We start from the raw sequence: 26,841 nt of genomic DNA on the forward strand, positions 1-26,841 counted from the left end.
TCATTTGGAAATATATAAACAGGAGATTTGCTTTGAACAGCTACTCTCTGCAGCTGCAGAAGCAGTATTTATGGGTGGATCAATTACCTCCAGTTCTCACAGGAAACGTCAACTCTGACAACTCCCTCACAAACCCTAACTGCCAAACTGCTCTTAATGGATTGACACGTTATGTTTGTAATGTCAGTCCTCATCTCTCATACAGTAAACTGTACTGTAGTGTCTAGCACTTTTACAGCTTTCTGGACAATTTTTCTGTCTGCAGTTACCTGTGAACCAATTACAAAACTAAATTATTGTTTTCTAGCTCTCCTTCAGGATGCAGAAGGCCCTTTTAGAAAACCAGGATTTGAAAGTACATGACTAGCTACAATAGAAGGGGAACCACAGGCTTATGCTTAAATTTATTATTTTCCCAAACAGTAAGCTTTTGCAGAATAAAAAGTCTTTTCTGCCAAATGAACTCCCAAGCTGTTCTGAATAAGATCAAGAAAACAAGATTTAACATGAGTATGTTTCCACTTTAGTTTTATAATATGCTATGAAAATCTTTTATATACATTTAGAATACTGTGCCATTTTACTTTTTAAATTAAAAATCTGTATTTATCATAATGGTACCCTCTGAAATGATAAGATTTTTTCAGACATATCCTGCATGTCATTCAACAACTCATTACAACCTCATCCCAGCAATCTGCTAATGAAAAATACTCACATATCACTGAACTACTATAAAAAAATCTGAGAACTGTTGCTGAATCAATCAGTTCATCAATTTGTACCCAGGAGAGAAACAATCATAATTTATGGGATTTACAGGATAGAAAGCACAGCTAAACTGTGCACTTGTATTTTAGGAGAATACAGTTCAGTGGAGATACATCTCATTAAGCTTGAGCTAATTGCTAGAATCCCTCTTTATTTGAGCTACTTCCACTTATTTAATAAATCCCTTCAAAAACCTACTCTTGTCTACCAAAACATGTGGTTTAGGATTACTGCACCAGGGGTGTGGGCTTCCTCTAGCAGTGCCTAGGCAGGAAAAGTATGGTTTACCTTGAGGCTGAGTCTGTAAAGAAGAGAAGAAAATACCATTCTCTGCAAAGATTTGAGCAGATCAAGCTTGTAAAGACAAAAGTTTGCTATTCTTGTTTAAATAAGCTGACAAATATGTATATAAAATCTAGTGGAGCAGTGAGGGAGGCTGGCAGTCCAGAGGGGCAGGTTTTCCCATGTTTCCGCCTTATTGCTGTACCATGAAATACTGACAGACTTCATCGTGCAGCAAGACATGTATGAATCCTCTGGGGGCTTTCTACATAGAACTGCTTAGGCTCTAACAGCTTGGCAGCTATATCACAGTAGCAATACACACATACCCTTGTGGAAAGCACCACTAGTTAATTTAAAAAGTCCACAGTGACAACAGCAGAATCACAACTCTTGATCCTGAAAAAATACCAGTCTTCCTAGCATCACACATGGCAGCACCTACTGTCTCTATCCAAAGCTCAGTCAAATCCTGCAGAGCCCTCCAGCTGACTTCCCATGTATTTTGGAGGAAGGCCTGGCAGGACAACATTGCTAAATTGCCCAGCATTCAGCAGGATAAAAAAATTGAGGATGTAGTTTTATGAAACAAGGTGAGCTAATGTAACACCCTAGTCCTGCTGAGAGTCATCCTGCACCTTCCTGTCCTGTACTCAGTTGTAATGAGTTGCATAGGCTTTGTAAAGAGGTCCAAATGTGTGCTTGGGCTGACAAGGGAGACATACTGGACCATGCTGGAGGAAGGTGGAGTGAAGGCAGGAAGGCAGACAGGAAGGAGTTATTCCTCTTTTGGCAGCAGCAAGCTGCTATGTTACCTTAGCCACACATCATACCGTTATTGAAACGTTCTCAATTCTAGATTATGCTTTAACATGTATAAAAGAATTTTCCTAACTCATTAGCTGGGAAACTGAAAGAGCTTTTTGCTGCGTTTGCCAGCACAGGTGAAAGCCATGAGCTGCCTTGGCATCCCTAGGGCTTTATTCCACGTTAGCTGAATTTTTGTTATGAATACACATCCTTTCCTGGGGCAGGACTTGCCTTGGGGGTACTGATTTTACTACAGCTGGATTCAGGTATGTCTATTATCCACGCTTCTGCTTTCCAATCTCCTTACAATGAGCAGGTGGAGTATCTATATTTGCAAGAGTTGTTAATTCCTGCTTACATGCAGAGCTAATGATATCCTATAGTGCTATACTTTATGACGTCTGTTACTGGTAGGCTGCTTGGCTTGTGTGTTGAGCTTTTCAGATGGTGGCAGTGAACTATTTGTGAGGAGATAATACCTCTTTCATGGATTAACATTAAAAATGCATTAGAAGCCATGACAACAATAAAAAATAATAAACACATTGAAAGGTACTATTATTATTTAATTAATAGATGCTATCTTAAACTTAATTTTTCTTTACTGTTCACACTTTGGGTCTATCTAATAAGTTTAATGACATATTTGTGTTCATATAAATAACGGTGCAAATTGCCATCTGCATCTATCAGCAACATGTAATACTAACATCTGCAAACAAGAATAAAGGGCCACCACTTTATCTGAAAACACAGCTTCAGTGAGGGCCTGGCAGACTAACACAGCCACAAACCCAGTCTCACTAGAAGAAAATCAAGTGTTTCTAATGCAGGTGTAAGTCCTTTAGCAGACAGTGAACCAGGAAATACACCTTTCTTCATACACACTACCCAAATCCTTGCATGCAAGTGGCTGATAACCCAATGTAATCCTAGCAAACAAAAACCCCAAAATAAAGCAAGCAAGCAAAGTACTGGCTTGGAGGACCCAGAACCAAATCCATGTTATAGTATAAACTCTTGAGAGAAAGCTCCATTCATATAGGAAACCAAAAATCAAAAACTACAGTTTTTAGGAGAAGACACAAATTGTGAGGTTTGCAGGCAGTTTCTCAGCGAGAGCTCGTGTAATTTTAGTGCAGCTCTTTTCAATAAATACATCCCAAGCACCATGCCATGGGGACAGGCAGCCCGGCAGCGCTCACGCTGTACCTGGCTGCAGGGAAGGAGGGGTCTCTTGATCAAAGAAGCAAGCTCATAATGAGGGCACTTTCTTCACTTGAAGCAATTAAGCCGCTCCACTTTCCATCAGAAATGTAATAATTGCAGCTACACTAAGCAGTATCTCCTCCTCTCAGAAAGATAATGAAAGCCAATATATCAATGGTATTAATAATGACTATTAATAATAATTAGACAGAGAATCATGGTTTGAGTGGCAATTTCTTGTAAAAAGTTACAATTTGAAAAATAATTACCATTAAAAGCAAGGTTGCACTTCCCAGTTCAGGTTCTCCCGGAATATAACTCTTCCGTAAGCAATCTGGTTATCAGAAATGTATTACAGTAGGACATCAGTTTTATCAGGACAATTTTTATGTCCCTCTGTACTTGCTTCATGACCATGCTTACAGCATTTCTACAGGCAACCCAGTGAAGCAGGCTGCTCTTTTATGTATCATAAAGTGGCAAAAAATCTCCCCAAATACAGTACATCTTGATACCCATTTTCGGGTTTCCCTTTTTAAGTCACTCCAGACTTCATACAATGAATCCTCTCTCAGTCACAAAGTCAACATTCCAGTGCTGAGTCTAAAATCAGTTTTAAAAAACTGCCACAGCATTATCCTAGTCTAGGTATTCGACCTTGATTTAAAAATACCTAATTTTTAATAGAAATTCAGTTGTGAGTTATGAAATGACTGCAATTGTTCCAGAATGTTACTGCTTACAATTTTCTAGACTTGCAGCAGGAAGAGATGAAAGGGCCTGTTTTCATTTTGCTATGAGTCTTCAAGAGCAGCAAACAAGAAAACTACCTGCACTATTTGAAAACTAAAAAAGAAAACTTGACTTTTAGACTGCTAAACCGAAATTCTGTTCTGCAGTGCTGATGAAAACATAATGGTTAACAAATTTGCATGTTGTTATTATAATGCAGTAAAATAAGGTTATTATTACAATGCAATAAAATCAGGAAAAAGTATGTTTCTTCACTGCAATTTACATATGGTCAGTTGTTCAGTGTCTAATGCCCAGATGCAACATGGTTTAGAAAGGCATTTTTTATGGTTTCTGTAAATTCTGTACAACCTCAGCATGTGAAAATCTGTGACTGATTTAAGACCCCACAATGAAGCTTCCTTAAGTTTACACTCTCTGCAGTTCTCCATGTACCTACACTATAATTTTCTACAAACTATTTACAGGTAGGGTGCGCTCTGCCGCAGCCTCAACCATTTTACCAAGATCAATACATTACTTTGGGGATTATATGAAACCCTGACATCCCTTTAATCTCATTCTTCTAAGCAATATAAATGATGTCTGGCTAATTTATTTTCACACCTCAAATCGTATCCCTTATGCTCATCATTGTTTTAATTGCTTCCTGGAATTGTTCACCTGCGCAACAGCCTTGCTATAAATTGTAGTAGCCAGTCCATTCGTGCTCCCAACATTGCTTATGTACCAGAGGCTGGAGCAACAGTTCTCCAAACGTGGGTACCAGCTGTCAAATCAGCCACCGGGGTGTGCGCGTGTGTCCAAACACAAACTAAATGCATGCAAACACACCCATACATTAACTTCTAAGTGAGAATTTCATTGCTTTAAAAACAATAGCATGATCTGGAGGCAGTGTGCCTCTGCCTGCCTCCCTATGGCTGAGGGAGCAGGAGAGCAAGAACAGCCTCTTTTAGCCTAAAAGGTAAACTGAAGAGGAAAGCAGGTCAGAATCCTAAACCTTGCATTTTGAGCACAACAGAGAGGTAGAAGCACCACTTAAGAGACAAAGCAACTCTCTTGTGAGTTGGAAAGAGCAACCATTTCCCACACCAGCTTGCACTTTGAAGCACACACTAAGCTGCTGAAAGATGCCATCGCGTATGTCTGGAAGCACCCTACCTTTCTGACTTCCACTGGATGAACATGGAGAATGTTTAGACTGGATATGAGGAAACATTTCTTCACCGAAAGGGTTGTCAAGCATTCAAACAGGCTGCCCAGGGAAGTGGTTGACTCACCATCTCTGGAGGTATTTAAAAGCCGTGTAGATGTAGTGCTTAGGGACACGGCTTAGTGGTGGACTTGGCAGGGTTAGGTTTATCATTGGACTCGATAATCTTAAGGGTCTTTTCCAACCTAAATGAGTCTGTGATTCTATAACATCTCCAGGACCTTCCCTGTGAGCACCAATCTTCTATATTCTGCAGAGCAGTCATAACTAGAAAGCCACAATATGAATATGGACACACACAGAATGTGCGCAAATACATAAAGCCAGAAAGGGAAATGTGGAAGTCTGTGCACAAAATATGGTCTTTGTGCAGTCCCTGGAAATTCCTGTAATTCTGCCCAATGCTCTAAGAAGTCATTAATGGCTGCTGATGTGTTAGAGCACGTTACCATACATATCTCCCCTTCAACAACTGTAGATGATAAATGGGCATAAGTATAATGGAGTCAGTACAAAACACCCACACCTGTCTCCTAAAAGCAGATGGAATAGATATGGAATTAACAATAGTTTACCCGCCATGAAAAACCTGCTGAAATCTTAGAATCCTAATCTTGACTTATGATCAGATGTATTGATGTCTTTCTATGGGAAATATAGGCTAGTAGCATAAGCAAAGAAAAACAATTCCAGGCATCCTAAAATTGCTCAGATGTCTTTAAAGACAGGATCAGGTTGCTTGTAGTCAGAGGCACAGGGAGAAGACAGGACTTAGCTCCTTGCTTCAGGCTTACCATTACTCTAGCGCAGCAATGATGCAGCTACAGGATTTAAGAGTGGTAGTACACGGGAAAGAGAACTGGGCAAGGGGTCAGTATTCTCCTTATCCAGCTGGGTAATTAGATAGAAGTGTGCTTGTACTGTAAAAAAAATTTTGGGGGACAACTGGATTCCTTACATAATATCAGTCCCAGGCCTGGAAAAACTCCAGATGGACTTCTTTTCTTTCTGGTTATCCCATACTTGTTGTTTTAAAGAAACGTTTGTGGGTGGAGTGCTTTGCTGTCTTCAGGTTGTATGATCAGTTATTCCAAGTTTAATCTGCTAACATTTGTTTTGGTTTTCTTTTTTTAATCAAATGACAAATTATTTATATGGAAGTCATTTGTAAACACCCTAACACACCAGAACTCATAACCAAGTGACCAATTAAAGGCAGACATCACTTGGACCATATTTCAAAACCAGTCCTTTCGGAATTTCTGCTGCTCATTAGCTTTATCCCTTATTAGGACATTTGCAAGCAGCACACACAAGATTCCTAGGCATAAGAGTTATTTCTTATTCCAAGAACAAAGCTGTTAAAAAAAAAAAAACCCAATGCAACAGACCAGGCGATTAGTCAACATTTGTTACCTGTTGGCAAATCCTGACTTTTTTTTTTTTTTTCTCCTTAAGAGCACTGTATTTTTCAGCATTAACAATGTCATTGATCAGATGGAAGCAGCATTTCTGAGAAAGAGGCAAAGCCTGCTCATGGTATATGCAACACTTGACCTTTGCTTCTTCTCAGTTATGAGGCATGAGGAGGATAAACCTTGCAAGAACGCTCCACCTCCCCACTCAGGATGCACGTTATTGCCAGTATAGCTTAATTAGTTTTAGCCAGCTCTTTTTGAGATTACATTTGGTAAGCTCACAATTACCTGACTTAAATTCATCTTGTTGGTTTTTGTGCGATTTTTTCCTTCACATAATTCTTCAGAAATTGCTTTGTTCTTTCTCCACCTTCTTGATCTCTTTTCCAAATCATAATTAAGTTCTTCCGTCTCACTGCTGTCCGAATACTCCAAACTGGTTGCCTGTGGATTGAAATTTACATCCAGTTCTCCATGGAAATGTTTTTTTTCCATTCTGGGCATATCACTTTGAGTTCTGCTTTGTAACCAGAGAAGTTTGCTAGGTCCTTTGGCTTCCTGGGAAGAGTTTACTGAAGATGTTTCAGAATCGGAGAAAAGTGTCTCAGTATTGGTGTATAAGCCAGAGGAAGGAGAGGTCACTGCCTGGTACTGATCATTGCCATAAACCCATTCAGTACCATACTGGGAATTGGTATAATAGAAATCGTCTGGTAATTGCCGAGGTCTCCGGCGCAGCTTGTTCAAGGCCACATTCCAGTCGTAGTCATCCTCGCTGTCTGAGCCCATCTCGTCATAGGCGGACACAATGTTGGATTCATTCTCCAAAGCTTTGAATACTTGACTCTTTGGTTTGGCGAGCATTCGAGGACGAGGCAAAGTGACGTTCTGCAAAGCTACCCAGTTTCCGTCAGTGCTTTGAAAAACAGAAGGTGGATCTATGAAAACAAAACAAGAACAATTATCACTACGTGATAAGGCTCATTTTACTTGCCAGTTTGCGATCGACTGGCCACAAACTGGAGGGTTCAACAAAACTAATGAACAATTGCAAGTGTTGCTGCTACATGAATTCTCTCATGTTGTGAGCCATGCTGCTGTACTTTTAATCAGAAGCCACCACTTAAAGTCATGGTGATGACTATTTAAAATGTGTTGGACCAAGGCTTTTTTCTAAACGAATTATTAGGAAAGGCTGAGGGAACATCAGGACACAGACTTGTCTAAATCTTGTGTTTTGCAAATGTCTTTGATTCTGTGTGCGGTTCTGTTCCCCCATCTTGAAAAGGAAAGATGGAAAAAGGATCAGAGAACAGCAACAGAAGTTGCACAAGGTTCTGAAACAGCTTCCCTTCGAGGAATGATTAAGTAAGCCAAAGCTCTGCTGTCTGGAGAAGATTGAGGATGCACACTAAAAGAGAGGGGAGTGTCTTCCAACCTAACTACTAGAGGACATCGAGTGAAACTAGTGAAATAAAGGTTCAAAACAAACAGAAGAAAGAAGTGGGATGCAGTGCGTATCAGACCTGTGGAACTTCTTGCCTAAGGGTGTTACGGATGCTAGAAATTAATCTGGGATAAAACAGAGGTGGGTCTGGACACGGAAGAGAAATCCACAGAGGTTTACTAAATAGAGAAAAATACTTCTAGCAGAGGTAGTCATTAGGCTGAATGTCCTGGAGGTTCAGAGCCTACTCAGAGACAGCATGAAAAATACTTGCTTCCTCCTAATCTTTCCTAGGCTGTTGCTTATGGTCACTGTTGCTGCTCTTGTATTCTTACACTTTTTCAGAGTATGTTTTACAACTCCGACAGGAAAAAAAAAAGCCACAAATTCGGTAAAAAGTATTGTATAACTCATAGAATTGCATTTCTTCTAAATTTACATTCTATTTCCAAACTTGAAAAGTCCCTTCATGGGAAATGTGAATGTGTGGTGACTCTACCTCCCACAGCATTTGAATAAATATATAATGCCATATATTTACACAGTAATCTCAGCCTACTGAATGAACTTTTCAGCCTTACAGATTCCTTCTCTGGGTTCAAATCTGCCATTGCCAGAAAACTGTAGAAATACTTATTATAAACTATTAGTTTTCTAAAACTGTAAACAGAACATCACTAAAAGTGGAAGAAGTAAAATCTGGATAGTGTTGTAGATGATACTCAAGCATCTTGCATTACATCATTACAAATACTTGGAGCTCAAAAAGATGACTTCGTCCCTGGAATTGTTCATAAAGAACATAAGTATGCAGTAAGGTGGTGTGCTCAGTTTAAAAAAACAAAGGTCTGTGGTGCACTAACACCAACAAAACACCCCCACAAAAAAACCTAACCAATAATTAAATGGTTATTAAACTTAGGAGCTATGCAAGATTTAGAATGGCTTTTGTATTTGTTACTCATTTGAGTCCTTTTGGCCTGTTTTCACTTCCTAAATTTCACTCCAATTCAGAGAACTTGAGAAAATACACCACTGAAGTAATTCTTAGTCCTTCTTAAAAGGAAATCAATATAGTAATAGTTTTCTTGTAGCAGTGACCAGCTGAGGGTATAACTGAAGTCAGATTTATAGGGAGAACTAATAATTATTGTAACAGCTGATTTTGGAGGAAAAAAGAATACAAGCTATCAAGCATAAGGAACTTCTGCTTGTTCGCTTATTCCAACTATGGTCACTAATCTAAGTTTAGGATTTTCTTGAGAGGAAGAGGACCTTTCTTTAAAAACATTGTTCCTTCAAACAAAGCAAACAGCTCTGCAAGATACAAGTCCCCAACAGGAATTGAATTCAGCTGCGCCACATTACACAAACATAATGCAGTGGAGTGCCACATCAGTATACTTTTTTCTCTCCCAAATCATATCCCCTTATTCTGTTCACTGGTAAGAACCTGCTGAACATCCTCAATTAACTGAAGTAAAGGACAGGATAGTAACTGATTATATCTTAGAGGCTAAGCAGAGTGGAAAGGAAAGCCACTGAAAACTTTATATTCAGAAAGCTGGCTCAATTTTATCCCAACTTCAAGTAATGTCAGCTGCTGCCTTCCTGATTTTCCAAAACAAAGCACCTTACCTGAAAGAATGGATTTTACACACAATTCTTTTGGTATACACTATAATTTATTCATGTGAAAATGAAAACAGACTTGAGAAGTCTCATTGTGAAACTATTGGTAAAGGGGAAAAAGCACTAGTTGGTGATTGGTCTCTTGAATCATCATTTAAACTAGTGTAAACTGTAATCAAAATGAATTGTGAACTGCTTTTGGGCTACATGACTAAAAAGCCCACTGATTTTACCACTCCAGACTCTTGGTTGAGATTTCTTTTGTTTTCTGTATCCTAATACAGAGCTGCTTACTACTGCATAGGTGAGAACCTATTTAGACAAATGAGCACAATCAGGTATTTACTGTAAGCTCAATAGGCAACCTAATTTCATCGCAAATGTGGTTCTTAGATGAAAGAAGCAGAACAAACCTTCTGAGTAGAGCACCTAAAAGGAAACTGGGTCAATTCCTTGCTCTGCTACGGTTAAGCAATTGTTAAGTACTAAATTGCTCAACAGTTGAATTCAATGGGATTGAAGTGGGATCTTAAATTTAAGCACACAATTAACTGCCTTCCTGAAAATAGACATTCCACTAAAATGCCCAGGTAAACAACACTTCCGAAAGGGGGTTGAATGAGCAGTTGAAAGTAATGCATACTTATTTAAGTCAGATTTTAGTACTACTTAACTACCACTTTCTTTTTGGGGGGAGGAGGGGTATTGATACTGTCTAATTTTCAGTATCCCAGGTCATCAACTGGCATTACAGATAAACGAATTGAATTGATGGGCAGCCCCCATCCCTGGTCCCCCCACACCCAAACACGTATTTCCGCTGCTTCTGCTTGCCAGTGCCTAGTGAGCCAGCTGTGGGAGTTATGGCACCAGTAAACTCACCCTACAAAAGAGAAGTTTTCTGCTTGTTTAGCTTCACAGACCAATCTGCTACAGGGGTCAGATGGGCTCTACAGCCGTTACAAGAGAAGATGCAGGAACAAGCAGACTCTGTCATGGGAGGACAACAGCAGCAGATATGTTAGCTTTGCTGTTTCCTGTCACCTAGAGCCAGGGGCTGCTGCTGCAGTGAGCAGTTCAGCCCTTCCCCTTGCGCAGCTGTGGGGATGAAAACTAACCATCTCTTCCGTGCAGCAGTTGCCTGGTGCTACACTCTTGTACCCTCAAAGACCAAGAGAGGCAGTGGAAATGCGACCCCCTCAAGAGCAGAAACCACCTTCTTCAAGACAACCTGTACTTATGTCATCCTGAAGTAAGCAGGGAATTGCATTCAATCCCAGGGTGCCGATTCAGGAATGGGGCTGACTTAGGTTGCTACTCACCATCCATACTCACATCCATACCTAATCCATGGAAAGAGAGAAGACACAGATCTAGGGAAACTTGCTGGTCTGTGAAATTCCTACTCAAACAGCTTCCTCAAACTTGTATGGAAGCAGCAGTTAGTCAGGCTGCACAGAACACTGCACTGGTGAATTCTTTGGAGTTGAAAATAAAGGTGCAAGGGTGAATCCTAAATGTGAATTGTTTCACTGTTTATTTCACCATGTAACCTCATGAACAGTTAACTTGTGCACCAGAAGGAAACTATGGGCAGCTGCAAACTCCTTGAACTAGAGGACAGATAACCAGGTGACAAAGGACGGCCCTTGGGCCCTTATGTCTTAGAAGCTCTGAAATGTCTCCAAATTAGATGCCTAATGTTTCCTAACAGTTCAATATCAACTCCCCAAAGGCCCAAATTTTGACTCTTTTCTTGGGGGGGGAGGGGGGGGGAGGGAAGGTAAGATAAGCAATGACACAGCCCAGTGAAATCACGACACGCAGCATCACTAAATAGACATTTTTACACATGACCCCCTGCAAGCAGAGATCAGCAGAAATTTCCTGGAGAAGGTCCTTGCTTTAAGTCACATTTATTCCACACATGAGTGAGAACCAAAAAAAGAATCATATTCGTACTAGAAATATTTACTTGTTTCATTTAGCCTGTCCACACTTTTCCAGCTGGGTAATGCAGAGAGCTTGCGTTCCTTGTGGTTCCTGAATTGTCCTTTCTGCTGCCTCCAAAGAGCCTCAGTCACAGATGATGCAGGGTCTAGTCCTTTACTGGGCATATCTTCACTAGCCAGAGAGAATGCAGACTGAGACCTCTGTGGGAATAAAAATCAAAGAGCATAATTAAAAAATAGAAATACTTAATTATCAAAATGTTTACTGTAATCAGTATGAGTATTCAGTTACCCATAGAAGCGTGGAATCTGCTTGCTTCCAGAAATGGAATTTAATGTGTTCAAAAGAATTATTTCAGCACTAGATTGCTTATTTATGTGCCTTTCTGATGCTCTGCGAGGAGGCAGGACATTGTTTATACTACCACGGACCAGATGGAAAGAAATAATTAAGGTGAGAAGTTGTTAGGAATGTGCTTGGTGAGGACAGGTATCTAACTGCTTCAGCTCAAGCTAGCCAGAAAGAGATCCCGTTGTGGTGAGACATGATGATCTATTGTTGGCTCAACAGGCCATCTGCTGTAATAATTTGCAGAAGTTTAAAATTTTAAAAAAGGAAAACAAACAGCCGGTTCCCCAGAAATAGATGTGCAAAACAACTGATTTTAATGCAGAATTCTTTTGTTTGCTCGGACATTTGTATCACACAATATGCTGGGCAGTTTTATGCAGTCTTGCTAATGAAGTCAACAGGGCCTACAACTGCACATCTACTTGTTCCTAGGAGGGTCACTTTTCAAGTCAAAATGAGGTACAATACTGTTGTGATTGTTAATTAGCCCTAACTACTACTGAGGGGAAGGTGCCTTCCTTTGGATCTACATAAATACATCAGACATTTTAGTTTTGACTTAGGCACTGGGGCCAGTTACAGGAGTCTCATTTAAATTTGGCCAGCTTTTAAAAAAATAATGGTGAAAGCTGGCAGTGTCCTGCTGATTTCAGGAGAACTCACTTTTACATATCAAATCATGTATGTAACTCTATAAACAAGACTACAGCGGCTCGAGTAAATTTTTAACATCTGGCTGACCCTAGTTTGCTGCAGCACTTTTTTTTATTAATAACTTTGCTTTTGATGACAATATGTACTCGGGCAGCTTGAACGGCAAGAGATCACTTTTTCAAATGACAATTAGTTTCTTTCCCCATAACTTCTTACCACTCAAACCCTCTGCCTTGGCCTTCACAACAGAGTCGGTAAAAGACTGCATGTATACGCCAGGGTTTCATTAAGAAGTAGGCTTTCAAGTGGCTCAGCTTCTTTACACAAGCCAAGTTAGCACTCTCAAAACTTTGTACATTTTAACTGGTGCTCAAATTACAAATAATTAACTAAAAATGTTTATCTCAATAGGGCCAGTCTTTGCCTGCATCAGAGCTCTGCTTTGTACTGGTGCAGATGAGGAAAAGGATAACCTGACTTTCAGCTATTTTCAAGTCCCTTCAATTCCCAGGTCAGCATAAACATTGCTGGGAGTCCTGCTGGCTTGAAAGCAACACTTACACCACTTTTCTGGCTGCACCTCCTCTCATCTGTAATCCTGTGTGGGACCCATGTACCATGCGAGAAGATTTAATTAACTGCAAATCTTCCTGTATCCTTGGCTCAGCAGTATGATTTCATAACAGATTCAGTAAAAAGAAACACAACCAAGGACCAAGGTTTAGTTTGGCTTCTGAACTCTGGAGAAAAAGCCAGAATTATTGCCCTAGAATAAAATATTTTCTGTAACTGCAATGACCACATAAGTTGGTTAGTCCTGTCCATGCAAAGACACAGGTCCTAACGTGATGCACTGGAGCGTTTCCTTTCAAATTCAGTGACACAAATTACTAAAAACAATCTCATAGTCCTGTATAATTTGATTATAGGGAAACTTTGAGATGAGTCACTTTCACAAACCAGCTATATTCAACTGATCAAGATCATCTGAACCCTACTTAACTCCTTAACCCTGTAAAAGGGTTAATAATTTAACACAATAGAGACAGGCACAAAACTTGTTTTGCTATAGGAATTTGCTTATTAACTTTGATTTTATCCTGCCAGGATGTATGGACAATATAAACAATTCTGCCACAAATTTGCAGCATGAACTATGACAATTTTTAACTGTGCTGTGGCTCACTTCACTTCGTTGTAAAGCAAGAACTACCAAACTTCCCATTCTTACAATAAATTAGGTCCAGCTCACATCTGGCATATCCTCTGACATCTTTGTGTTGAAGTTGTTACATACTGAAAGCAGCAAGCTGTGGCTGTCACTGTTTTCACAGTACCAAGAATAATCCCTGAGGCCACATTCTTTTTCCATGTATATGGCAGCACAGAGAGATAAGAGATGCCAAAGCACCCAGAAGCAGCAATATCCTATAGCTTAATCACTAATATCTATTTTCCCTTATTACTTAAAGAACTGAATCATAAGAAGGAGAAAAAAAAATAAGGAAAAAATAAAGTAGTCTGTTTAATGCTAACCGAGGCTCACATAAGGGAAATAACATGTCCTTTCTTATTACGTAAAATCTGTAGGTTTGACAACTTTTCTGGTGTTTTGTTTAAATGGCAGCTTCTCGCCTGCCTACTCACTGTTTGATAAACATCACAGTAAAGGCTGCATCACAGCGACAGCAGTGTCTGCACTTAGCTCTCAACTAACTCGAGACCGTCCAGCAGCTTAGCCCTGGCAACGCAGAACTTGGCACAGGCTGTGAAACCTGCTGAAGGAGCTCAGCAATCCTGCCCTCAGACCCACGCTGCCACAGCAACACTGCTACCAGCACTGCCTGTGCAATTTAAAGCTAGCTCAGGTGCGTCTACACTATAGCGCAGATACAGCTTTCAGAAGGACTAGAAGATACACAACAGCTTGAAGGATTTGAAAAGGAGAAGAGGAGCATGAAGGGCATGATGGACAAAAAGCACTGAAAAATAAGGAAGCACAGAAAATAAAGTAGACACAGTCCCATGTGGTATAGCGGCTTAAGATCTCAAATAAGCTTATCCAAACCAGCTTTACCTAAACCAAGCTGATTCTTTTAAATTGTGTGTGAAACTTTTGGGTTAGGTCGGAGGGAAATAGCTATCCACAGTTTCTGCCAACTTTCTGTGGAAAGCGGGAAATTGGTATTATGCAGGAACTACTGCTAATTCCCAGGAAAATCCCTCCAAATGCAGCAAGGGAAAGAGCTTTTGGTGCCTCCAAAGCTTGGCTCAAGGCCATCGTCATCGTTTTCCTACACTTTATGTGAATTTTTCATAAAATCTGCCTCAGACTGCTCTGCTAGAAGTACCACCTCTTCTCATGGAAGATGGTTCAATGCCTTGGAAAGCTCAAGGAGAGAAAAGTAATGCCAAGCTAAAATAGCTTGACTGCACCCCTGCATTCAGATCCTGAAAAAGGATGAAATGATGCTACTGGAAGAGGCTGTTGAAGTAGCACTCTTCACTACTGCTTTTGTAGTTCTCTGTAGTTCTTGTATCTGGAGAGGTTTAAATGATAAATAACTGTCAGTGTTCTAATAAGCTCCAGTTAAGAAGAATAAATAAAGGTAGAGGATTAGGTTATTTATTGCTCCCTAAACTAACTTTGGATAGGGATGGAAGGACAGATAGTAGAATTGTGTTTTATTCAGACAAGTCTGGGTGGAAAGAAGTATAAATATTCATCCCTGACAGCAGTTCGAGTCACTGGTAACACCGATAACGAGGAGCGTCAATAGCGAAGCCTGGTGTCAGAATAAGACAGAAGCATACCCTGGCATGAGAACAAATCAGTCTACACTGGCAAAAACATGGCCATTTTTTCAGAGCACAAAATCAAATGCTTGTCCACAAGTATATCTCCAATCAATTACCAGCCTGACTGATGACTCTCTCTGAAAAACAAATGACTCAAGACCTCCTTTTGTTGCTTTTGCAATTAAGACTAAACTAGAAAGTTAGTTATTTGGTGTAGGTTACACAGCAAAAACTCTAACCTTGATTGGCGCGTTTGCATCAACTTCAACTCGGCTGGCACAACTAATTCAACAGCCCTACAGCTACAGCATGGGCTACAACCCTATGTACACGCCTGCCCATGCTGCCGACTTCAGTGCCACGCTTACCTGTGGCAGGCAGCAGAAGTACACATTACTGTGCTGCATTTGTGCCTCCCTTCATCACAGACATAACTGCCCATCTTTAGATCCACAGGGGACATTTTTCCCTTGCAGACATTTGCATAGGAAGCAAAACACTGAACATAAGGGAACAGGATTGAGAAGCCTAACTGGGGGCTGGTGCTCCAGTGCACGGATGCAGGGAAGTCCTGGAGGTAAGGCCAGCTATCCTAATAGGCTCTTGGAACCTACCCTGATAGGTTCACATTGGAACAAGGGATATTTACTGACCAAATGGAGGAGTCACAGCCCTGAATCTTTACCAATTGCCTACACACTTGGACGGTAACAAGATCTCAGGGCAGAACCAGCAATCCAATGTATTTCCAAAAAGTATGCAGCCTGAACATGATTTTCAAAAGGAGACAGGAATGTAGGAGCTTTGATCCCGATTTAACAACAACACGACAGGTCAAGAAGACCCTTCCCTCCCAGCTAAAGCTACTGGCACCTTTTCTAAACAGAAGTTCTCGTTCTGCAGAAAAAAAAACAACCCACAAATAAAAAAAAAAAACCACCAAACCAGCCAGGTGCTATTTTAGGTGTATTTATCTGTGATTAATTACAAGGCTGCCCTGTATGTTTGCAGTCAGACACTAAGGTACTGAACTGTTAGTTTCTGCAATAAATTAGTACATCAGCAGATGGCACTGCAACCCAACAGGCCATTTACTACGTTCACCGCACACACTCCTCGGAGGCATGTGCCGCATACAGGATTGCTGTGCGGAACAGCACAGCTTGCAAAACATAGTTACAGTATTGACAGGCATTTCCAAACACTTTAGTTAGATGAGTTCCCCACCAAATCCTGCCTACTGGCATCTGCTGTGAGATGTTTGTTTCAAAAAATAAAATCCAGACACATTATTATTCTCTTTTTTTTTAACCCCTTTTCAGGTGATTTCTGCTGCATAGTGACAATGTCTGGATGGAGAGAACTCAGCTTTCATCTTGTACTGGGCTAGCACTAACAGGAATAATTTTTGCATGTACGGTCCTGTTTCATTGCTAGCCTTCAAAAAAAACCAACCACAACCAATGTGGTTTCTGAAGATTAAAGAAGGAAGGAGTGAATAAAAAGTAAGCACGTACAATATCTCCTATTACTTAATAAATACAAATATTCCATCTTCTGTCTATAACAATTTTGCCAGTCCATGCTTCTGAACACTGAATAAATAAAAACAGAACAAATAAAAAAAAGCTCTTTATAAAAAACTCTTCATAAAACACTCTTGTGAATATTGATAAACTATGGATTCTTTACATTGCATAACTCTCCTAAATGTACACATACTGTTTAGAGAGACAATATACATAATTTGCTCTACATTCTTCCTCAAAAGATGAAAGAGTATGGGTAATTCCTCTTTCTTCTAAAGAGAAGCCAAAGTGGTAATTCAAAATAGATCCCAAAAGCAACTGACTGAACTCTACAAAGGATATTCTGGATCACGCATGTTTTTCTCCTCAATTACCTCCTATTTCACCCTATTTTTCGGTCTTGTTTAACTATTAAAACTGTAATTTATTCTGAATTTATGTAGAGTAGATCAAGAACTCTCCTGGTTTCAGGAGGGACTGAGAACCCCAGGTGCCACAAGGGTAAAGCTGCTGCAGTGTCACCATGGCAGGAGCCCTTGCAGGCACTGGGACCTCAACACCGGGGCTGAGGGCAGGGAGGGCACCTCTGGATCTGGGCAGCAGAGTCCTGTGCTGTGCAGGATCTGACCTGTGGGGCAGCTGTTATTCTGAGTTTTGAAGATTACCTTGTTTATTCAGGGAAGCAGCCTAGAACTGACAGCACAAACACAAATGACTTAGACGCAACCTTAACCGTACCCCCCTCCTCACCCGCAAATTCTACGGCTATGCCTGCCAGCGATGCAGCAAAAACCCTGGCCTTCTCATCTGTGCTCTATGAATACAATTAATGCACAGACAGAACCAGCAGGTCCCACCCACCTGAGCAAATACAGTAGCAAACCCTAAGCATTAACAGCAAATGCATCCTTTGGTAAGTGAACTCCCACACCGGCAAGGAGACAGTACGAGCTTGCGTACAGTGCCATTCTGCCACAGCTTATTTATCCCTGGAAGTTATTTTCTCTCTGCTCAAATGTATGCAGTCCAGACATTTAGCAGTGGGAGTTAAATACCAAGGGTTTGAAGCATCTGTTCCTCAGTTAATCTTGTATGTGGCAAAGTATCTGTTAACAACCCTATGACTTCTGAAAAAGGGCAAGAACAGGCAGATGAATGGGAGATTTTCACACTCAATTGAAAGAAAACTCCCCTCTTCATGCCCTGACCTCACCCCTGGTTAGGATATCCCAGCCAACAGGGCAAACCCTTGAAAAACAGACTGGGAGAAAAGAAGGATGACTACTCCCTCTCCTGCAACAGTCTGAGAGCTTCCAGTGTCTGCCCAAGTTGGCTGCTTGTTCACCTGTGACACAGACGTAGACCAGCTGCACTTTAGGTGGGTTTGCCATCCTTCTACCAGCCTTAAAATGCCCCTTAAAAGCACTGTTCCTTTAAAAGTAGTACAAAGATAACACTCAGTTAATCACGAATGGGTCTGTCAGCAGTATGAATCGCACAGCAGTGTAATAACATGTAGACCCACATTTGGGCGTGCATTTATTTTGGTTTGGTTTGGATTAGCTGACCCTGAGAATCTGGAGATGGGTTGCAAGGGAGACAGGCAGGAGGTTAGTCCCCAGCAAACCCCTTGCTGCTGAGCATGCAAGTACACATCACCACACAGAAATATAATCCATAGCATTTGAGGGACTTTTCCTCCCACCCCTAAATAATATGCAGGCCCACATGTAAAAATGCTATTGCTTTGGATGCAAGGGATTTGCAAGGAATTTGTAAGCTAGTAATAAGTGATATTTAAATATTGGTTCCAGAAGATGAGTATAAACATCCTTTTCTTGTACTTATGGGGCTAACAATTTAGGAAAGTGCTAGGAGCATAAGATAGCATAGTTCAAACAATGCAATGGATTTATTTGAACAAGTCTATAGAAGTTTGTGGTAAATCAATCGTTCCGTGCTTTGACCGGAATAGAGGGCAGATAGACGAATGCAACTGTAATCCAAGAAGTGGCTTTACACGTACCCTTGCTCATTTAGCTGTTACTATTTCTCACGTGTTCCCTCATGGCCTGTTATTTTTTCCTCCTCATGAACTCCAAATATTCTATTACATCTCTTTGAAAAAATAACAAAAACCAAAGAGGGGAGATGCTTCCCAGTTGTGTAACACCTTCCATTTGAAGATACTGAGAGCTCAGCTAGTATCCTGTGTTGGCAGTGTTACTATATTATTTACAGACGAGGCAGCTGAGCCACTACAAAGGCCAGATCCCTGTTCTGGTGTAGGGCAACATGATTCTATGTTGCTACTACTGTACCCCCTCTGGGAGAGTGCATGTGTCTGAAGGGGTAGGGGAAGGAGGTGAACGGGCATTTTTATCTCAAGTCTAATTGCAGCCTCACATATAAACTCACTTTTTTTTTCAAGAGAATACTCTTTACTGAACATGATTACTGTTTTCATTAATTTCTATATTGCTCAGTGCCCCATGCAACATTTCACGTCCCATTCTGACCCTCATCTACAACGTTGTGCTCAGCCGTGCACTCACCCATCAGAGTGAATCACTGCATCTCCTACTCAAACACCCACTTGACAGAGGAAGCCTTAAGTGTTCTGTGTTTATTTGCTTCTTGCTGTGACAATATACACCCTGATTTCGCTAAAAATAAAGTAAGATTTGTCAGGCAGCCTATCTCTGAGCACCACAGGTTTTAACTTAGACCTTAAAGCTTTGTGATACCCAGCAGTGTATTTATTTAGATAGCATCTTTGAAACAAAAGCTGAAAGAGCATATGACCTACATTCTTTGGAAAATAACATTATAGAATGACCATCCTTCTCTGTTTTCTCCCCTATTTCCCTTCATGCCTTAAAACCTATCCTGGCTTGCTGGCAGTAAGTGTAATTCAGCTGAATTTAGCCCTGTATGGGCTTGATCACATATCTAACATCCAAAACGGTCTTCTTGGATGTTTGCCAAGTGCATGAATAGTACTATGAAACCAAGAATCAGTAATCTTCTGCTAGAGATACATCTCAAACAAATTCAAACCATACAAACAACTTTATGTGGACAATGCTGTCACGTTTAGCCTTGTGCTGATTATTTAGCCACCTGAAACCTTAAAAAGTGGTACTAATTGCTGCGTCAGAATTGCAAAAGTAGTTGTATCCTATCCTTCTGCTGCAGAGGAAGGAGGGAAATCAATCAGATTTTTATGGACAGGGCCGTTTTGATCTGAAATGCATGAAGTGTCATATGGCCAGGTAACTCCAGATCACTTTTGCAGTGAGACTACAACGTTACACCTGCAAACTCAGCAGATGACAGTAAGATTTGTAACCTGCAAAGTACTTAGAGAAAGTTGGGACTTCTTATAATAAATATGAATTTAAAAAGACCCATTATTTTCTATCTCAAAGTGTACTGTTCTTTCCCAGTCTGTGCAGAGAAGATTCTGTTGTGGTTGGCTGCTTCTGGAAGGATACAAGACAGTAAATAACCCATCAGGATCCAGCTGATGGGCTTCTGGATAAATGCACACCTGCCTCATTGGAAGTAGGTCCTAGCAACACACTCCGTGCAACCTTCTGATTCCAGCTCATGTATAAAAGCTAAAAGCTCCATCTTCCCTATGACGTGACATATTTATTAATTAGATATAAATATGATGTTTCTGATACAGAACTGTTGACAGGTAAGAACAGATGTCAGCTGGCATCAACTTCTTACAGTGCTACGCCTCCCTTATGTGAAGCAGCTCTCCCACTGTGTTGTGTGGCTGCTGAACAGGATTCCTCCTCAAAAAGATTTTCTTCAAATATTTGTTTGGGACAAACCTACAAAGATATGGAGCACCTGCAAAACCTCCACGGATTTCCAAAGCACTGTTGGACCTCAGGCTTGTGGAACCTTCTCTTTAAAACATATCAAAGGAAAAAAAAAACAAACCCCAAAACCCAAACAACTGTCAGTACACTGTGGACCTTATAATTAGCTTAACCAGTAAATTACTGTTTTCCCCGAGGTGCATCATAATGTGTATTTAATGATATCCTCCTTTTCCCTACATCCCTAGCTGTTTTATATATTATAAATTATGGATGAGCTTCTGTTTATGCAATCTTTTAGCTGTAGAATAAAGACCACTAATACAGCATTTAGAACACACCAGGATACCTGCACTCCATCAGTGTTTAAATGGGTATAATACGCCAACTGGTCGTTTGCTCTCACTGGCAGTGATGTATGGGAGGGAAATGGACTGAGAGAGCAGAAAAGCATCCGCCCATTGCTCTAAGCTCCTCCTATCCCAACACTGTACAGCCTTTGCTTATTGGTAATGAGAAACAGATGGTGCCATCCATCTCTTTTTATGAGATGGGGAAATAAAATATTCAGCCTTGTATCACTATTTTTAGCATGGGCAAGGGATGTCAGAGAAATCTAGGAGGAAAAGAAAGAAAAGGCAATACCTGTAGCTACTACCACACCATAGTACTGCAGTTAAACAATAATGTATTTCAGGGAGATACCATGTATGTGTGTGTGTGTGTGTGTTCCTTAATGTGAAGGTCAATAGATTTTTCTCCAATAAGCAGGTCTCATGCTGTTGGTCTCAGCACTGTGTTGTCTCCAGCTTACATAGCTCAAGCCCTCTGCACACAGCATTTACTTCATACTACAAAGAGGCCTGAGCAGAGAGGTAATGCAGGGCTTCCAGAGCCCACTGGAAGTTTCTGGCTGCTATGGATGAGCTACACACAAATAGCTGCGATTAAAATAAAAATTGCTTGGCAGGTGTAACCGCACAATTATATCTGGGATTATTATAGCTTCCCCCCACACTGTAAGCAAGTGACTTTGGTAGTAAAATGCAATGCAATAATAAACATGTGTTTCTAAAGGCCAGTGTTATAGCATGCAACTGCCTTAAGTAACTGAATGTTACTGGCTTTATTGTGCTAGCGAAACTGCACATATTATCTTCCACACAGAAGACAAGCTTGCTCTGCATTTGCTCTGCACAAATTGCCTTTCAGCACGCTTTCCAGTAGACCCTTTGTTAGAGCTTCTGTGACTTTATTTCTGTTAGCCTAATAGACTAACATAACTGCAACTATATTAGCTACGGGAGCAACTAGATCTACGCTACCTTTCCAAGGGTCTCTGGTTATACTAAGAAAATTCTCCTCTATTCAAAGCAAAGCAAAAATAAAGACATGCACACTTCAAAGGACAAAAGAAAACAATAAAACAACCCTAGCAAAGCAAAAGACAGAAACTGAATTTATGGGAGGGGTAGGAGAATCCCATACCAGATGGCCAAATTCATTTGTGTTCCTTAACATGCTGTGGGAAGACAATTGGACCAAATAGTGACAAATGTGATGAAAGACCCTTTAAAGAGGTAGAAAGTCCTTACAAAGCACTGTACACATCTGTATCTCTAGTACTGACTGATGGCAGCAGAAGTTCTGAAGCTGTATGTTGCTGCTGTTCTCACCTTAGCGTGACATTTCTGCTACTCCAGTATTTTCGATGAAGTCTACTATTTCTCAAACCAATGAGGCTCCCTCTGGTGAAAATCTGGGGCTTAAACTTGTTACTTCAGAACAGAATTTCAAAATTTATTGAGTTCAAGCTTAACTCTCCAAATGCAGAACAACAACAGGTTTCTGCTGTAATAAATGAGGATTTGAACAGCTGTTCCCCTAGGTCCTGTCCTTAAACTCCAGAAAGAAAACTAGTTGACTCAAACACAAAATTAACTCTCCCTCTCCTGGCTCTTATGTTCCACAATCAAGCTGCCTTAGAGCTACAAAGCAAAGTACTTAAACACGTTCACCCTGCCTTATGATCGCTGGGTCAACAGCAGCAGCTTAAAGGCATTGCTCCTTCAATTTGAAATGGGTGGGGGACGAGAATGTGAATCTGTTATCTCAGCGATTCTGGCCCACAGCCTTACACTGTGGAATAAATCTATCTTCACTTGCAGTGTAAGCTAGCAGACTCAGGTGGGAACTAAGGCACAGCACACGTTCAGTTCTGGTGGCTTTGCCCAGTGGGGGAGAGATGTGGTTACTGGCACAGTAGCAGGACATTCGGGAGCAGCAGCTTAAACTGCTGTATCAAAATGCACTGGAACTTATCTGTCATTGTCCTCACCCTCCAACTATGACACAGCCTATCCAAGCCTAGAGCTTATTTTCACTTCTTTTCCCTTGCTGCTCTTCTTAAAATGTTACTAATGCAGCTTGTCAGATTTTCTTAAGCTTTATAGCAGGAGCTTAAGGCACTGTGCTGAGAAACAAGTAGAAGGAGGAGGAAATACTCTTTAGTGTAAGACATAAATGGTGCTCTACGGTTGGATTTACTTTTTTTGTTGCTGGTGGTGGCTATTTTCTTTGAGATGACTACGGAGAAAAAACATTACAGAAATCTAACATTGTACAAAAGAAAACATAACATTCAGCAAAAATCCAAATAAGAGCTAAGTGAGCATAAAAACTGTTTTAAGGAATAAACACTAAGGCATTGAGTCCTGTCAACATTCAAATCGAGCAGGAAGATTGCTCATATCACAAACTTAGTCCTCCCCAACACACTCACTAATACAACACAGTGTCTGTGATGTAATTCTATGACCATGATGTGTTAGTAAAGCATGCAACTGAGGGACAGTTTGTCCAAACACAGGTTTAATGCTTGCTCTCTGCAAGTCTCTATGTACTGTTCCAGGCAGTAAATATATTTATCTGTTATTTCAATCTTGCAGTTTTGTGCAGCAGAAAACATCAATAGTTGTCACTCACCCATAATGTGTAGGACCCCCTGCGGCTCCCTGGAAAAGTCAGCATACTCTGATCTGAGACAGCAACAGATGCCAGGCCACTGCTCCTGGAAGGAGGCCATTCAAAGTCAGCCTCAGCCGGCTCAGTTTTGCTTTTCTGCTTCTTTATAATCTGTAAGGGAGAGGAGAATAAAAAGGTGCTTGGAAAATACTGTCTGAGCCATACGGAGAAAAACTACATTAACCCTGTCTCAAGGCAAACTGCCTATGAAGAACATTTGAGTTTCCCTTTGCTTTTGCTCCAGTTCATGCAAGGATGATTCTGACAACTTGCACGCATTTCTTCTCATCTGAAGTCATAACACTTGCAAGCACATAAGCATCGATACAATAAATCATAATCAATGCATGTAGGAACATCAGAGGTGAATTAAATAAACATGGAAACCTGTTCCTACAGTAACACTTTAAATGTTAGCAGCATCTAAGTGTCAAGTATTTTCTCAGACAAGAATTTTTGCAAAGAAACATAAAATACAATATATGAGGGGAATTTCAAAGGCTCCTGTGACTTCTGGACACATTTCTGCTGAAAACAAAGAGGTCTTAGGTGTCTAGGCACTATTTTTGTTTTTGAAAATCTACACCATCTTAAGAGAGAGAGAAGATCATATAGACTACCCGTCTCCCTACACTGACAGATTATATCTTGCTATACTTAATTTCCACAACTTTTCTGACTCCAATTTAAAATATCTAGAGAATATTATTCTATGGCATAAAAAGATCTTGTTAGGCAGCTTTTGACAAAAGTGGTAGCAATTCAAGCTTGGCTGCAATAGGCTATGGACTATCAAAGATCCAATAAGCAGAATTAATCTTCTAACATCCCTATTAAAAAAGAAGGCAGATTATTTTCCATTGAGCGGCTGCTCTTCTGTCTTTTCTTGATAGCCTTATAAACATGTTCCTCCTCTGGTGTGTGATCCATACGTTGTTACAATGCCATACCCCATACACACATGTGGCAATTAGCTTAGTTGACATGGAAGGAGACTAACTTAGCAGAGTGGTTGCTTTACTGATCACGGGAGCTCAGCAGCACTCTGTTCATGCTTATCTTGCCTTGCTCCAGACTGTCCAGACAAACCCAAGGGGTGTTTGTTCCCACCAGCCCTCCATTTCTGTGCTGCGTCAGTGCCAACTGTGAGCTTTGCAGGAAGAATTAGCTTTCCAGAAAAAGCCACATAAATCAGACACACAGAGGGTTCTGTGATTTTTTGAGTGTTTCTCTCACAGCATCATTAACAGGGTTCTATTTTAGTGATCAATGTTTTGATTCTATATGTTGCAGATGCAGGGCTCAGTAGTGTTGGTATGGTCAAGAGCCACATTTCCTCAAGCTGGAAAACTTTGTGAGTTTTGGGAAGCTAAGCACAAATGTAAAATTCCATCGAGCAGGGGCAACCTCTTCCAAGCATGGATATCACAGACTTGAGGGAGTGGTAATTCTCAGGTCTGAGGGTGTAGACCATCAGTTTAGGCACTGGATTATGCTTACTTGTAAATTGATCTCTCTCTCAGCTGTAGCTGATTAAGCCTATACTGTGATAGCTGAAGTTCCAACTTGTCATTCACTCTACTTTCTACACTGGTGTCCTCCCTTTTGCTGTTAGCAGAGTCGAAGCTGATTGGACTAAAGGATTGTGTTTGGCTATTAAACAAGCTAGGGAAAAAAAAGCATGTCATACCTTCTGCACAATGGTTGTGGCAAGCTCTTCTATGAGGTCCTCCTTGTGTTCCTGCAAGTAACAAGCCTCGTTCTGCTTGTCCTGCATGAAAATGGATATCTGTAGTTGCTAAAATCATATAAAAACAGCCTTTCCACAGAAATTGCATAGATCAGGAAATGGATAATATGCCCTGTTGGCACTGTGGGAAGAAATTACAGGTGTTTACATTGCATGTCACCTTCTGAAATGCAACATGCATCTTTGATACAAGTTCATAAAACCCATACCCAACTCTTTAGGTACAGCATGAGATAGTCACTACCTCTGTGTTTGCTTTTGTATCTACTTGGTTTTGTACCACTACCCAAATTAAAAGAAACATTATTGTTCGACTTAAATTAATACAATGTTTTTTTTGAAAATGTTACCAGGCTGTCACTGTAGGTCTCTGCTTTAGAAATAGCTTCTTCCACTGCTTCCTCTGCAACACGTAAGGCCACAGCAAGGGTATCCATCATGCTGTGTCCTAGGTAAAGAATAAGAAAACCCACCATGTACTTTATAAATCTACATTTTGCATAGTGAACTCCAAAATTCAGACTCATAATCTGTACATATATTAAAAACTTAGGTTGTTCATGATAAAGTTAATTTCCTCAATCCATAATTATGCACCATAAAATAAACACATTAAGACAGAGAAATTTGTCTCAATCTCTATGTTACTTCTTAAATGTAAATATTAAATACTGTAAAACACAGTATTTTTATGTTGCTTATTTTAGAATCCAGCAAAAGAGTTAGGAGGAAATCATAGGAAGAAAATTTGTAAACTTCCTATAAACACCAACAGAATATAAGAAAGAGAATGGAAAAAAAAAATATAAACGTTATAAAGGAAATGGGAGAGAAGAAAGAAAAACTGAACATAAAGAAAAATCACACTAGAATAAGCACGTATTAGCTGTAATCCTGAAGCAAGATATCCCAGCATGGTACAGAAAGGATTTTTAGTATCTTGCTAAATGTTTCAGCTAAAAGATTGTTGGATCTGTGAACAAGACTTACCAGCACTCTAGGCTATTTTATCCAGTAATTCAAAGTGGACTGTGTTTTAATCAAACGAGTTTTTAGCAGCATACCTTCTGTCTGTCGGTAGAATGTAGAGTCACTGCCACAAATGCTCCCTTCATTTTCAAAGCTTCCTTCAAAGAAACCTCCTTCTGCTCAAAAAAGACAGTACCGTGCATTAGTACAGGAAGAACCCATTAACAGCAGAGGCATTATTAGATGAGAATATTCACTCAAGGTACAGTGGCACTGCACACAAAGAGGGATAACCACAAAATTTCTCCTACCTTTTGTATAAACCATGACTGCAGCAGCTTTTGTACAAAACATGACTGCTTTTATACGAAAAACCTCTCATTCATTTTGGATGGAGAAAACTATTTGTGCAGTAAAAGAGAGAGAGGAAGAAGC

At 40.4% G+C, this 26,841-nt stretch overlaps 1 protein-coding gene across 4 annotated transcripts in view; it reads right to left on the reverse strand.

Moving 5' to 3' along the window:
• MYRIP (myosin VIIA and Rab interacting protein) overlaps positions 1-26,841 on the reverse strand; it is a 235,896-nt gene that overhangs the window by 24,597 nt on the left and 184,458 nt on the right. For all 4 annotated transcript variants that reach the window (XM_075083484.1, XM_075083483.1, XM_075083487.1 and 1 more), the window contains 6 exons: positions 26,502-26,582; positions 25,788-25,885; positions 25,378-25,458; positions 23,649-23,798; positions 11,514-11,691; positions 6,748-7,397 (listed from right to left, as the gene is read on the reverse strand). In XM_075083484.1, coding sequence (XP_074939585.1) covers positions 6,748-7,397; positions 11,514-11,691; positions 23,649-23,798; positions 25,378-25,458; positions 25,788-25,885; positions 26,502-26,582 — 1,238 coding nt within the window. The remainder of the gene's footprint in view (positions 1-6,747; positions 7,398-11,513; positions 11,692-23,648; positions 23,799-25,377; positions 25,459-25,787; positions 25,886-26,501; positions 26,583-26,841) is intronic.

This window comes from Phalacrocorax aristotelis, chromosome 2, assembly GCF_949628215.1.
Source record: "Phalacrocorax aristotelis chromosome 2, bGulAri2.1, whole genome shotgun sequence".
NCBI lineage: Eukaryota > Metazoa > Chordata > Aves > Suliformes > Phalacrocoracidae > Phalacrocorax > Phalacrocorax aristotelis.